This window comes from Anarrhichthys ocellatus, unplaced genomic scaffold (assembly GCF_004355925.1).
Source record: "Anarrhichthys ocellatus isolate YVR2014 unplaced genomic scaffold, GSC_Weel_1.0 scaffold24, whole genome shotgun sequence".
Lineage (NCBI taxonomy): Eukaryota > Metazoa > Chordata > Actinopteri > Perciformes > Anarhichadidae > Anarrhichthys > Anarrhichthys ocellatus.
In genome coordinates this window covers 2,752,630-2,766,946 of record NW_022280054.1, presented here as the reverse complement: position 1 = coordinate 2,766,946, position 14,317 = coordinate 2,752,630, and the positions used below count along the sequence as shown (strand labels likewise).

At 41.3% G+C, this 14,317-nt stretch overlaps 2 protein-coding genes across 4 annotated transcripts in view; both read right to left on the bottom strand.

Moving 5' to 3' along the window:
• arhgef12a (Rho guanine nucleotide exchange factor (GEF) 12a) overlaps positions 1 to 7,349 on the bottom strand; it is a 36,789-nt gene extending 29,440 nt beyond the window's left edge. For both annotated transcript variants that reach the window (XM_031860718.1, XM_031860719.1), the window contains exon 1: positions 5,932 to 7,349. In XM_031860718.1, coding sequence (XP_031716578.1) covers positions 5,932 to 5,963 — 32 coding nt within the window. In that variant the 5' untranslated portion in view covers positions 5,964 to 7,349. The remainder of the gene's footprint in view (positions 1 to 5,931) is intronic.
• A 2,074-nt stretch (positions 7,350 to 9,423) lies between these two features.
• Positions 9,424 to 14,034, bottom strand: tlcd5a (TLC domain containing 5a). 2 transcript variants are annotated; one of them, XM_031861043.1, is made up of 3 exons: positions 13,689 to 14,034; positions 11,955 to 12,158; positions 9,424 to 11,562 (listed from the first exon to the last, which is right to left on the bottom strand). In XM_031861043.1, the coding sequence occupies exons 2-3, from the start codon at positions 12,148 to 12,150 to the stop codon at positions 11,036 to 11,038; spliced, it is 723 nt and encodes a 240-aa protein (XP_031716903.1). In that variant the 5' UTR covers positions 12,151 to 12,158; positions 13,689 to 14,034; the 3' UTR covers positions 9,424 to 11,035. The 2 variants fall into 2 exon arrangements, with proteins under 2 accessions (XP_031716903.1, XP_031716904.1); XM_031861044.1 differs by lacking the exon at positions 13,689 to 14,034 and adding an exon at positions 12,306 to 13,646.
• Positions 14,035 to 14,317: the final 283 nt, after the last annotated feature.

Genomic DNA, 14,317 nt, shown 5'->3' with positions numbered 1-14,317 from the left:
CACACACACACACACACACACACACACACACACACACACACACACACCGTGTTATCTAATCTATATACCCGAGTCACACAATGCCACAACTCTCAACGCGTGGCCATAGCAGTTTAATCATACAGTATACAATGGTGTATATTGGATTTAAAGAAAGAGAGCATTAAGTGAGTGTATGAGACAGACAGAAACAGAGAGACAGAGAGCGAGAGAGGTATGGTGTGTGTTGGAGACACAAGAGCACTAGCTCTGGAGCTCAAGCTACAGCCTCGGGGGGAAAACAGTGCCCTTTCTGCCCCAATAAACCTCATCAGGATTCCTGACGTGAGGGCCGGGGGATAGACATTTCTTCACGCTATGCTGTCTGCTGTCCTACAGCACCAGGAGAGGAAAGGAGGTGGTTCAACACGCTACACCGTCTACACTGCTGCTGGTCACGAGACCTGTCACAAACACCTAAGAACTTCTCTAATCCACGAGTAACTTCTTTGAACTGAGTATCTTCAATTTAGCCCTTTAACTTGTGCACTAGGGTATGTGTAATAGTCTGCAAGGGACACATGGACACCTGGACCAGACTTGTATGATCTGGTATCCTGCGGTGATCTCAAAACTGTATTTATGTGCAGTCATAAGCAGACCTATGACGGCATTCAAGCGGGTGCGACCTGTGGTAAGAGCACATTAGTGACACATCTCTCCAAAGCAATCAAATGTTCCATCCATTACATAGAGAAATCAAGCTTAGTGAATGCAAGATGATACTTATTACACTAAGTGATTTGTCACAAAGACAAAACATCAGGACATTTATGGGACAACAACAATATCTAAACCAAAGAGTCTTTTAAGCAAAGCTGTAATGATTCAAAGTACATCCCGACACTTTTGCTTCCTCACCCTCCTGTTTTCATATCCTAGCTTTCTGCTATCAAACTGATTTGAAGTCATTGAAAAAGCCTTTTCCACTCAACCAGTGCCAGAACCTGTGTTCTGGCACTGGTCCTTGTAGAGAAAGAGTTAGGGACGTGTTGGTCTGTCTAGTCACCCCTGAATCAGCATAAACGAGGACTGTAAGATGAATGGCCGTGCTGCAGCAGGCTGATGGTCTCTGTTTATACACAGAGAGCACCCCCACTCTGAGAGCCAGGGTAGAGGAAAGAAATCAGGCCACAGATTTGACACCCAATCAGCTCCTTTGTAACGTCAAACAGCCCGTTTCCTCCTACAAAGATTGGCCAGACATATTCGTGCACTGACACAAAAGAACAAATTCGTATTGTATGTTTATCAATTTACATAATCGATTTAGTGTGAAATATTGGAATTTAACAGCATAAGAATGTACTCTAAATCCTAAGCGACACATCTCTTGGACCACTGTGCAGTCTGCAGAGTATCGTAGCTTCACAAGTGTCACAGTTAGCTCGAAGGCACTAGCCTAGTTCAGAATCCTTAAATGGACATGTGAAGAGATAACACTTGGGGAAGATGGCTCTCTACCCTCATCCCCTTTTTCTCTCCATTGTAGTGATCCTGTCTTTTGTGAAGTGAAAGTAATGTTTGGGCCCTGAAGCTCTATTGGCTAACAGGGCAGGATTGTAGAGGGTGTCCACAAGCATCAGCATCACAGGGCTGGTTGATAGACCCCAACTCCCCCCAGCACTCAGAGCCCCAGCTAATGCCTAGAATTTACCGACAATCCAACATCACGACCCCAGAGGCATCGTCTGTTTCTTTCTCTCTCTGCTATCGCTCTCTCTCTCTTTTGCTATCTCAGTGTCCCTTTATTTCCTTTTAGCCAGGCTTGTCTGGACTAAGATAACTAAAGAGGAATATTAATACCCTCAAAAAAGCACACAAAAGGGCCCATGCTACACCACAGAATGGGCTAACCACCTGTCCACTTTTCATCTATACACGGCTAATTTGGGAAGGCTAATTTGATGTTCTACTCCCTACCTCCAGGCATGATGAAAACATGGTGTCGATGGGAGAAACAGGTCGACTGAAGCAGAGAATGGAATAAGTGATGGGTGCGATTGAGAGAGTGTGTGAAAAAGGGCGAGATGGGAGCTGGCCAGAATGAACAGAGTACGGTGAGAGTTGGTGTGTGCCTGCCAAATTGACATCCGGGTGTGAGCAGTCTTCCTCAGGTCCTCATTTACATTCTATAAATAAACAAAACTAAGAATTTGGTCTGCAATACAAACAATTCAAGTAATAATGAAAAGATAGAGCTTTGATTCCAGCTTTTGTCAGAGGATAATGCAGATAATTGGTGCAAAGAGAATCCACAGCCAGCGATCTCAACCTAAATGTGAACATGTTGTCAATAACTAAACCAATTTCCGGAGCACTGTGTTAAAGACATCACTGACAACTGTAATTGCAACGGTAGAATGACTCCAGGGTGGCACATGGTGACATGACATGATACTCTTTGTAAAGGTTTATTGCAGAGCTGCTGTGTTTGACTGCATCAGGCCGAGGACACATGCTGCGTCTTTTACCAACTGGAAAACGCGAGGCATGTTGGTCGGGAACTGGGTTCCTGCTCTTGTGCCAACTTTCCAGAGCACGGAGACGGGTTGCGCCTGACATTGCTAAGTGGCTGTAATAAAATAATATGATACTATTATATCATTAAAACACTGTCCGTGGGACAGATCGTAAAGCTCCACCTAGCCCTGCACTAAAATAATCAACCTTTACTTCTTATCTTTACCATAGACCGATATTTACGGAATAAAGGAAACATATCTGTCGGCTGCAATTGGTTGTTCCTCGTCACATGACATGCGGTGCTCGTTGCTGTGTTCCAAAAGATTAACTATATAAATCTCAGGGCGCAGCCATCGCGCCCTGAAAAATAGACGCCAAAACGGCGTCGCTCTCGCTTTGAGCTCACTTTTTTTAGCACGCCTTCCGTGCGTCTACATCGACAACAATGCATTGGAGGGCACGGAAAAAGCGACGTGTCCAAGCCCCAAGACTACTGAGGTGTTCCTGATGGACTGATATTTCTGTGTACCACTATACTGCATCGTGTAGGTGGCATTTGTTTTACATAAGATGTGTTGTGTAAAGGTATTCCTCTCAATTAAAATGTATTGTTAGACCACCTTGTAAAAAGATTTTGATTGAAATTAAAATGACTAGACTTCAAAAGTCTAATCCTTACTCTATAATCCAGAAGCAGGGTTCCCTAAAGGCCGGGTAGGAAGATGGGGGCTCGTACACCTGCTCACAAACTGGAGCATGTTTAAATGTGTTTGCATTCAAAAACAAAAGCTTGTAGATGGTTGAGATACCACCTTTGTCACATTTTGAGCCAAGAAATAATCTAAATGCATCAGTTGGGAACGACCTGGTAATATTTAGGTTGGCAAGAGCTTGCTATGACCGAAAAATGCAGCAATAAAGTATTAATGGGAAAGAAAGTCCGACGGGCCTCAACACGTAGGGTTTTAAAGTAACCAACAGTCAAACACCAAAAGATAGTTTCAGAAGTTCGTTTAGACTTGAACTAGAGTTATTTTGCCAAACTGCAAAAGATAAACATTATCTCCCAGTTGCAGCAAACATGTTAAGTGTATAATGACAACATTCTCCAACGCATGCTGTGCTGCACTTGTGATCAGAGCTTAAAATGACTCCTGGATACTCGTTTAAATGCACAGTTCAGAGCAGCTGACGCAGCTTCCCTGGTATCAGTGCTGACTCGATGGAGTAGTAGTGCATTATAAGGGAGGGATGCCAAATACAGGAGACGCATACAAGCAGACCAACCTGTTAGAACTACTCATGAAAACATTCATCGTGAGGATTCCACGACAGGGAAACATCAACTCCAGAGCCACGTTATTATCCTTTGGTGTTGACATAATTTATTAATCAACAGACAGAATATCAATAGATAACTATTTTGATTTTGTTTTTTTGTATCCAGTTGTAACACCAAGCATCTGCTTTTCACTTTTTTTTATTTTAATATAAATCCAAAGCTCTTTTTTTATGTTTTTCGGCTGTTGGCCTGACAAAATAAACACTTACATCATGATCAATCATAATGAATCATTTCATAACAAACTTGTTAGTTGCAACCCTATTAGCATTACCGAGCCACACACATTTTTCCTCAAACAGGGTAGCGATGAACACATGACCAACCAGCCTCCCTGAATGTACCTGGCCTACGCTGGTGGAGGAGCACTCAGCGGGCAGCCAGATTGCTCCAACTAAAAGCTATTGTTTACTATTAGTGATGTCACCAGCACCACTTCCACTGGGAGGGCCTCGGGGGGGGTGGGGAACGTGGTGATCAGCACAACTCAATGACAAAGAGCTAACGGCATGCTAAACTGACCCATCGGCCGGCAGCCCAGCCCCAATGGACGCTGGATGCATACTCCAACCACAGCCGACAGAGCGGAAAACAAAAAGCACAACACCACGCATAGAGGTAGAGGAAGCAAGGACGGGGAAATACAATCGGACTTAAAGAGAGAAGGAGAGACTGGGAACACAATTAATCAAAGTAATTATCAACCACTGTGGAAAACACCCTTGAAATCAGCTACAGTCTAAACAATATGTTAGTGCAACAAAAAGGTACAGAGCTAGTTGCTTTCCCAGTCTACTGATGTCACACTGTGTATTTCTTACATTAACAACATGGCTGGCATCATGTTCTACTGGTCGAGGAACAATTGTGACGTAGAGGACACTTAGCTTGTGAAACCCGAACAAACAGACGCACACTAAAGATGTCACCCAACATACTCGGACTAAAGGGAAGATGAACAGATTAGTGAAGCAGCAAATCTGAGATGACAAATATACTGTATGATATACAACACTGTCTCAAAGAAACCTAACATTAGGTGCTTCATGGCATCCGGAATACCTCTGTGAGTGATACGTGATTGGACAGCAATGATTTGCACTGTGGTAATACTATTAAAAACACACACACACAGTAAAAACAGCACCACAATAGCAGTTGGTGCCAGCTACTGTTGCCATCATTGCAGTGGGGGAGGGGGGTCATGTAAAATGGGGTTGGGCTTTAGCCTCTAGCTCGTGCCCCAGCCAGGAGGAGATTTCAGATCACAACCTGTGCAATAAAGCGTCCTTCTGCTATGAATCTACCCGAGCACATTCCACCGTATTGGGCCGGCTCTCCCTGCAAGTATGTGGGATTCAGGTGGAGAGGCTCGATGTAATGCATCAAGCTTGACTTCTCATTTTCATCATATTGAGAGTAGAAAACCACTTTATACTCCAGGTACGAAAACATAGGGGAATTAACTCTTGTGAAGATGCAATAACAAAATATTGACAATTCTATCCCAGAGGATTGGGACTATACAGACTGATGCTTCTCTGCCATTAAGTGTTTTCTTCGGGTCTTGACACATCATTTAGCCAAGTGTCAAATCTTTTGAGTTGACAGTTGCCGTAGATAAGGTGATTAGCAGACGGAGCTACGGTCTTGTCTAAACACAGAGATTGTTTTAATAGGTGTAGGAGAAGGTTAGCTTTAAAAGGCTTAGGTGTAATAGGGATGTTGAAAGGTGCACATGGATCCCAGGCGACTGTGCCCTGGCACACACAAACAGTGGCGGGCCTTCTCAATCCCTTGGACAAGTACTACTTTACTGTCTGCAGAGAACTAACATTACCCAATGCTGAGATCAGCATGAGTTTCCATCAAGATCTGATGTCCTTCCTCAGTAATTAGATTGTATAACATAGTTATTACCGAGCACAGCACCACAAATGAGTGCTTTACTTGGACCATGTAAAACATGTTTTCACCAGAATGTGGGCTGTGTTTGAAGAAACTTTTAACAAAATGTCTGTATTACAGTGAGGAGTGCAGACAAGTGCATTCACAGAATAATAAAGGCCGTTGTTATACTGTACCTGTCAGTGAAGCTGGACTGTGTGTCACTCATTGGGCTTCCGGTTCTAGATTCGCAGCAAATTATATCCGATTAACATTGTCCAGAGTGTGATGAGGCGATTTCCTGGAGCGTCCGTTCTCTTGGCATAAGTGTGAAGTAGGCAGGGGCTTTGATAATGGTGTTGGAGATAGATTACTTGTAGGACACTGTTGGGTTGTTGCAAGGCACGTCCATACACAAAAACACTACCTATACGCTAGCCAATAAACGTTACTTCCTTGCCCCAAAAATCGGAAAGCAAGGAATCTACAGAGCATAGCTTAAAAACAATATCCGGGGCCTCTGTCGTATTAGCTGTGGATGATATCCGACCAGGACTATAAACAATATGTTGGCAACAAGAATAAATACACTGCGTCAGCTGGCACAAGTTTCCGTGCATGTATGAACTCCTGGTGTGTATCCTTTGCGTTCACATCCGTGCACGATATGTATCCCGATGTAACAGACACCTCGGCCCTGCGATGCTGTCCGTCTGCTTCACCACCCCCCGGTCCGGCTGAATGGCCTCGGTTCCTAAAAAAAAAAATGATCTTTTTTTTTTTTTTGTTTTAAGATGCTGGAAATCCCACCAGTCCCATTTGGTATTCCTTGTTCCCAGAAATGTCTGCCTGTGGCTGTGGAGAAGACTCTCCCGTGACCATGAGAATAGCTCAATACTGAATTGAAACGACCCGTGTTACGAATTAGCAACAACTGCAGCTAATGGTATACCGGTGTAAGACGTGAGATACACAAAAAAACAACTAAAACGGTTAGACGGTCGGTTAAAATAAAGCACAATGGGTGTTTTTTGGGGGAGAAAATCCTTCTCGCCAGCTAACTTAACAGCTAACAAAACAGATGAGCTCTTTCAGCAGAAAAAAAAAAACTTTGCTCCGTTTGCTCTTGTTTCGAGTGCAAACTAAGCAAAGTCCCGTTCACAACAATGAGCCAAAATATATATGCACAACGCGGCATGAATGTGGCCTGGCTTGCGATATGTCTTCCGTAATACGTCCTTCAAAAAAAAAAAAAAGTCTCCTTCAGGAAAGAAAATCCAGAGAAGTCGGTTAGCACAGCGCGACGCTCCTTGACTCCATGTTTCCACAATTCAGTTGTTTCTCGGCACAATTCCCGTGGATGCGAGCAGGCTAGCTCCGTGTCCAAAGCTAACGGTCCTCTGTAAACAACGACAACAACAAAAGGCCACCGAGGCGGTGTAAACTTTCAGCTAACATCAAACGCCGTTTTCTCCAACGCGAGACGTTATTTTGTACGAGGAAATAACTTGCAAAAAGCGGTACCGAAAATCCCACTTTCTGCCGCTAGCAACGCCCTAGCCAGCTAGCTGTTGGAGTCCAGCAGCGCTTCACTCACCACTTCCGCCGGGAGACGGGAAAACTCACTTTGTTTCAGCATGTTGGGGGACACGGCTGAGAAATAACACGGACATAATAACAACAGTATGATAACACTACTTCTACTAGTAGTAGTAATATTAGAGTATGTTATTATTCATTTATATAGCATTTCATTTTTGATGTATGCCATATAAGTTATTTTATACTAGTTGACAAATTTCAATAAAAGAAAAATCGAGTGAGCATTTTTTTATTATATTTTTTTTAGAGAAAAATGTCAAAAGCTAATAAATAAATAAATAAATCACTGGTTTCAGCTTCTCAAATGTGAATATTATGTTTTCTTAAAGACATCACCTCAGACACTGGGAAAATTGTGATTTTTTTTTTTACCATTTGTTGATTATTTTATAGACACAACTATCAATCGATTGCATTTTTTTTTAATTCAGCCCAAATATATACAGTTATAGTATATCAGACCACTACATTAGTTGACAATTTAACATAGATTGCATTGAGAGAGAGGGAGAGAGAGGGAGAGAGAGCGAGAGAGAGAGAAAGAGAGAGAGGGAGAGAGAGAGAGAGAGAGGGAGAGATTGTTATGTTGTGTTCATTTGGTGATTCATAGTTTCGTCTATTATTTAATTAATCAGCAACAATTTTGCCAATCGATATCAACCAAAAAGTCCAAACGTTCTTTGGTTCATGCAGGTTCTTTTCTTTTTCTTATATAATTGTATTGAACATTTTTGGATTTTAGACTACCAAGGAGTTTTCTCTGTTTTCTGTGTTTTACAGACTAAACTATTATATAGATTGTATACTCAATAGATTAATTGGTAAAGACAACACTGCCTATAGTTGTGGGATATAGATAAAGCATGATTGCTTGCATTTCCATGTTTGGGAAACCAGCCTTTATCATTTTCCAGTAAGGAGGCACTTTTCTTTTGGTGGTTGATTAACTTGATGATTATGTGTGCTGTTGTATGATTATTTTATGGTTTTCATGGCTTTCTGCTGGTCTGTGGTTGGTCTGAGACTGGGAGAATAGTCATTATGTTCATTATTTACAGCTTACAGTCCACTCCTTGTCCATCATCAACAAGAAGACACTCTGATGAAACTGTCTTAACTCGTCCACAAGCTTGAAAGACAAAGGAACAGAGTGAAAACACACTCAGGTGTTTTGTGTTATGAATGTGTGAGAAAGAGTGTAATAGACAGAAAATGCAAAATATATTCAAGTCTAGCTGGAGGCTTTCATTCATGTCTTTGTATTTTTGTAGTTTCAAATTAATCTGCAATCTACTGCGGTGTCAGTGTACACAAGATCACACATCCATACATATGTAATCCATATTAACTGATCCCACTAGCAGTCCATTGAATATGTTTCTTTAATTACTGTACGTGTAAGTTTCTGTTATTTTACCAAACTGAGAAAAGAAAAGGTATTTAAGATCACCAATGATACAATAAAGGATGTCGTCAGTGGTTTTCAAAAGGCAAGTTTCTGCACTACTACAATGAATCTGTCCATTTACCAAAGTGCAGTACACGAGTGAAATATGTGCAATAATTTGTGTGTTGTGTGTAAAGTCGTACACTGTATATGATTATCTTCACTGTGTTGTGCATTGTCCGATTATTACATGATCTGTGTTTCTGGCAGCTGACACTATGCAGTACAATACTACATTATATGCAATACACTGTGTATATAGTAACATACAACAATGTTAACCTTTGTGTGCTTCAACGCATGAAAACATGGATTTAATGCACACATATTTAAACTGTTGAATTCATGACACCAACAATTACACATTTTGATAAAGGTACAATATGACACTATTTTCAGCTGACAATGCTGTAAAAGCTTTTTTCCACTTATTAATGTATTATTTTAGCATTGCCAAATGACTGTCCCCCTGTCTCCTCACTGATCATTCATATATAATTGATATGACACCATCGTGTGGACAGGTTATGTAACTTCAGTCTCAGTGCAATACAATCTGGGGTGTTTAATGACGCAAATGCAGCTGATTCTTTCGTCGATATTTAAATGATGGAGTTCAGAATGTATTTGAAAGCATACAAACAATCGATCACGTCTTTATTTGACTTCACTCAGGGATTACAAAGGCAAATTATGAAATCCCAAACTGAAAATGGTTCATTATTACAGTACAGCACAAGACAAAAACCAACCAAAACATAATGAAAGTACATTCAGATAACTAAGGCACACACCAGTTAGATTTTTTGCTTTCTTGGATATAACGGTGCTGCTCAGAAGATTCTTAACAGTGGCAACTAGATAAAGAGACCTCGTATGAGCTACAAATCAAATATAAATATAGGAGAACAAAGGGATGGCAGGCGATTTAATACGTTACTCTAGATATCCAATCATATTATGATCACGAACAGGATATGGTCATAAAAATAGGAACACAATATAAAGTCTGAGCACAAAGTTAAAACCTGGTAGTTTGGTAAATTTCTTGGCGATGGAGCAAATTTAGAAATGGAGCGGCCTGAATCGTAATATTCTCAATCCACCTGCTTTCATCCCAAAAATGCACTTGTGTGTTCTGTCTGGACAATATAGTGGAAATCAATATCACAATATTATATATATCAATATCACACTATTGAGTATGAACATTTTTCTGATGATTAATATCACATTGTGGCGAATGGCGGCAAAATCACACATTAAAGACAAAACTCTTCACACACGTAAATCCAAATATTAATTAGTTAGTATGTTTGGAATGAGTGTCATCTCAATATGATTTTACTGACAGTAGATAATTCATATCTGACATTTTAGGGGCTAAAAACATAAGATGAATGCATGATTGCACAGATTTTCAACTTGTCCCAATTCAGAGGCAACCTGGTTGGTCCTGACTGTAGCGTATGTTTGTCTCAAAGATTAAGACAAACAGAGTGTAGAGCATGCACTTCAAAAAAAACAAAAAACATTTTAAGGTGCTGGACAAAATAAATGTAACCGAAGAAGTCAGACACAAGATCAGGAGAATGTACAGACAGCTCACAATAGATTGTATTGAATTATCTTGAATTATTGAATTATGTGACATGGATTAAACAAAGTAATCAAACACATCACACACCTTCTCTGGAGTCCATCCCAACATTCTGATATAACTTCATCTCCCTGAGTTTACCATGCGCGAAAAAAAAAAAAAGACATTAGGTAACCAAACGTAACATTTTGAAATGAGTGAAAATGTTTCACAAGGAGGACAGTACATGTAAGCGGTCTCTTTCCTAATATTGAGCTTTCCTTGGGAGCACCACCACCACCACCACCACATATGACTAGGCCACAGTTCACTGCAAATGAAAGCAACATCTGTTCATGTGTTTGTAGAAAGCGCTTGGCTTTTCAGTGACAAACTACATCTGTGTTGTTTTTTAACTGCACATTGTACACAATATTCAAACGTGTGCTCAGCTGCAATAGCTGTATAAAAATGAGTTGTTTAAAAAAAATGCACCGGCGTGGGACCTTACAGGCAGATGTCACACGATATTTCTCGACATAGAAAACTCTGACATTGAAATAACCCTTTTTTTATTATCAGCTCAACATACAAAAACTTGACTTTCTTTGTACTTTCCCTTGAGCGTCCAGAGTGAAAAACAAACAGATTTTCTTTAGATAAGCACGAGCCATCAGTCCTTCTTCCCTTCATGACCATTAGCTGCCACTGTCTCCTGTTGGTCTGTCTTCTGCCAGCTCTTTCTCTTCCGAATGGCAAATCGAACAATGTCCACCATAAACACCCAGGATAGAGCGTACATAGCCACTCCCCCACACTTGATAAAGAATCTGGGTCTTGGGGAGATCAGCTCACAGTACAGCATTGTGCCTCCCACGAAGACTCGCATCACCACAAACAGCAGCACAAACAGGACGTCCACGACGTCCCCCAGCAGCGTCCTGTAACGTCCCGTCTGTTTGAGGAACCAGCGTGCCTGCAGGAGGGGGTTGGTGATTTCACTGCCAAAGAGTACCGCGCACGACTCAATGCCAGACTCCCCCAGCCACAGGGTCAACAGGATTCCCAGGATGCTCATGGTGTGGTGGGCCAGCATAACGGGTCCCTCTGTGCGGAAGTACACACACCAGGCCATATCAAAAATAAAGTAGCCCAGGCTCACCAGCATGGCACTTATCTGCAGAGGAGTGTTCTTAGTACCTGAAATAAACAGTTTTTCGTTAGTATATCTTTACACAATATGACAATCATGGTATCACAAAGACGAAGCAGATAAATATTAACGTCAGCACATCAAAACAAACTTCTGATTAAGAACTTTGAGCCATACCGAATGAAACAGGAAAGGTAAAATGATTTGGTCACCACTTTCAAAAATTGTTCCAATTAGTGGTTTGAATTAAAACGTGCACACTAATAGCTGTTTCAAGTGATATACATTTTCAACAACATGCTAAACAATGTAGAGCTGAAACAATTAATCAATAATGGCAATAAATGCATCTGCAGCCATGTAAACAAATTTGTCATTTAAGTCATTTTTCAAGCAATAACGTTGATAATTTCAGTCCGCAGAGGGTTAAGCGTCCTACCTGGATAAGTGAAGGGCCAGGGTCCATCCACATAGCCGATGTACGCCGTGATGCAGACGGCCAGGATGCCGTGTACCAGGGTGACGAGGCGACAGTTCCACTCGCAGCTCCTGGAGCCGTTTAGGTTACACAGGATAAAGTAGAGAGAGACCCAACAAGAGATGCACAGGAGAGCACCAACCACAACCAGTGCCATCTTCTCTTCTGGAGACAAAACAAAGAGGGAAACCACTAAACCAACTTGCAGCTTCTCTCACAAACTTCAGTCATCAAAGCAAACTTTGAATCACACTACACAGAGAAGAGAAAAAAAATGTGCAGAGGCACATCTCGCACTGTAATATCGCTTACAGTAGAAAGAGACTGCATTACCGTCCAGAGGCTTGGACTGTGCAATCCTTTGTAAGTGACCAACAATTAGCCTTTGCTTGAACTATAATGGCACTATAGTCGGCCGGCCCAGGGTCTGGTGGGGTGAGGGGGACGTCTCTTCTTCTGGTGTGACGTTTGCACTAGGAGGTGAGACCATGCAGATGGTCAAGCCCACTGGAACAAGATATTCACTCGAGTCTCAAAGACTTCGAGCAAGTTTCAAAACTAGATGAGAGGTTACGAGGTGCGAGGCCTCAGACAGTTCTCATGAGAGGAAGATTCTTTCAGCTCAAATTAAGTGACGTAAAATAATAAAATATTTCGCTGTTGACTGTTGCTGTTGTCAGGAGGAAGCAGTAATACTAAATGTAGTGGGACAACTTGCAAAATAGGGTGGCAACTACAAATCATTTTCTCGAATGAGGATTTTAAAATGTCAAAATATAGTGAAAAGAACCCCTTATAACCCAATGAGATGCATTCAAATTGCTGTCCAAAGACTGTTTACAATTAAATATTAGGAAAGCATAAAATCCTCAACTTGGAGAGGCAGGGAATGTTTTAAATTTGCTTGAAAAATTACAAAAAAAATATTAATCAAATATCAACTAAAGTATATATAATTTCACCTGTGACGTTAAAAAGCTGCAATGGGTAGAGTTTGATGTTTATGAATGCGAGTATATAGAGGTTTGATTTGGTTTTATTCTGTCTACAGGTGACACACTTGTTCACACAGTACACACACACACACAAACAAAAAGAAGAAAACAAAAGACAGATACAAATCCGTCACAGGATCGGGAGACGCAAGGACAAATAATAAGTAAATAAAATTAAATAAATAAACTAGTAGTAGCATACAACACAAAGTAAGTGTTATACAATACAATTAAAGTTAAACCCGAGATGATGCATCTCGTATTTCCACAGTTGGTTTCTTTACATAGCAAAATGAGAAAATGCAGATTGTAGATTGTATGCGATTCATGATAAATGAACCTTTCCTGAGATACTAGGACTGTTAAATGAAATATGTGGAGGCAGTTTATAGGTTTGTAAGATGCTCACAAAGAAAATAAACAGGCTACAGTCAACTATAACAATGTATTCGCGTTCCCATGTGTATCCCCTTGCTAACGTAATATAGCACCTGACTGTTTACACCCAGAGCAGCTGATGCGGTCAGACTGGAAAGGAAGCAGCTCTCCATATCAGAGGATACTCTCTCAACGGCTAACTAAGTTACCCCGTTAGCCGGATCAGTTATGCTAGCAAACTAACCGGTAGCAAGCTAACGTCCAAACGGCTAACAACGTCTTTCTATGGGATTATAACGCACGCAGTAAAAAATATCATTACCTTGACTGTGAACATGTGGCTGTCTCTTTGTTCACATCCTGCGCGTTGCGTCTCCTGTGAAGATATCTTTCCGTGCAGGTTTCTGTAGGCGGATGTCACAGGTTGTGTTAGCAGACACTGTGCCTGCTTTTTGTTGTCGTTAACCTGAGCACAGCCTGCTTCAGCATCCCTGATTGCACTTCCACCATATTAAGTCGCTGTGCATGCAGGTGTAGCAACTAGTAGAATCAGCGAGAATGTGCCCTGGTTGTATTATCCCAAAATATACCGTAGTTAAAGAGACCATGGCAGGTTTATTTAATGTTTATTAGAAAAAGTATGTTTCCATCCTTCTTGCTATCTTCCCAAAGCGATGGGAAGTGGCTTCATCTTTTTTTGAGCGGTGGCGACACCGTGTGGTCGTTTGCAGGAATTACAAATACGTTCTTCTCCAGCAGGGGGGACAAAATGGAAGAACGACATTGTGTATAAATGATTAATATTACTAACAGTCCTACATGTGTAATAAGGGGGTGAACCGTGGTGCTATGGTTGCAGATAACATCTTATTTGCATGACATGGGTTGAAACCCTGGTGGCATGTGTACACCAGCAATGCAGTCCCACTCCCACCCTTTGCTGAAGCTGTA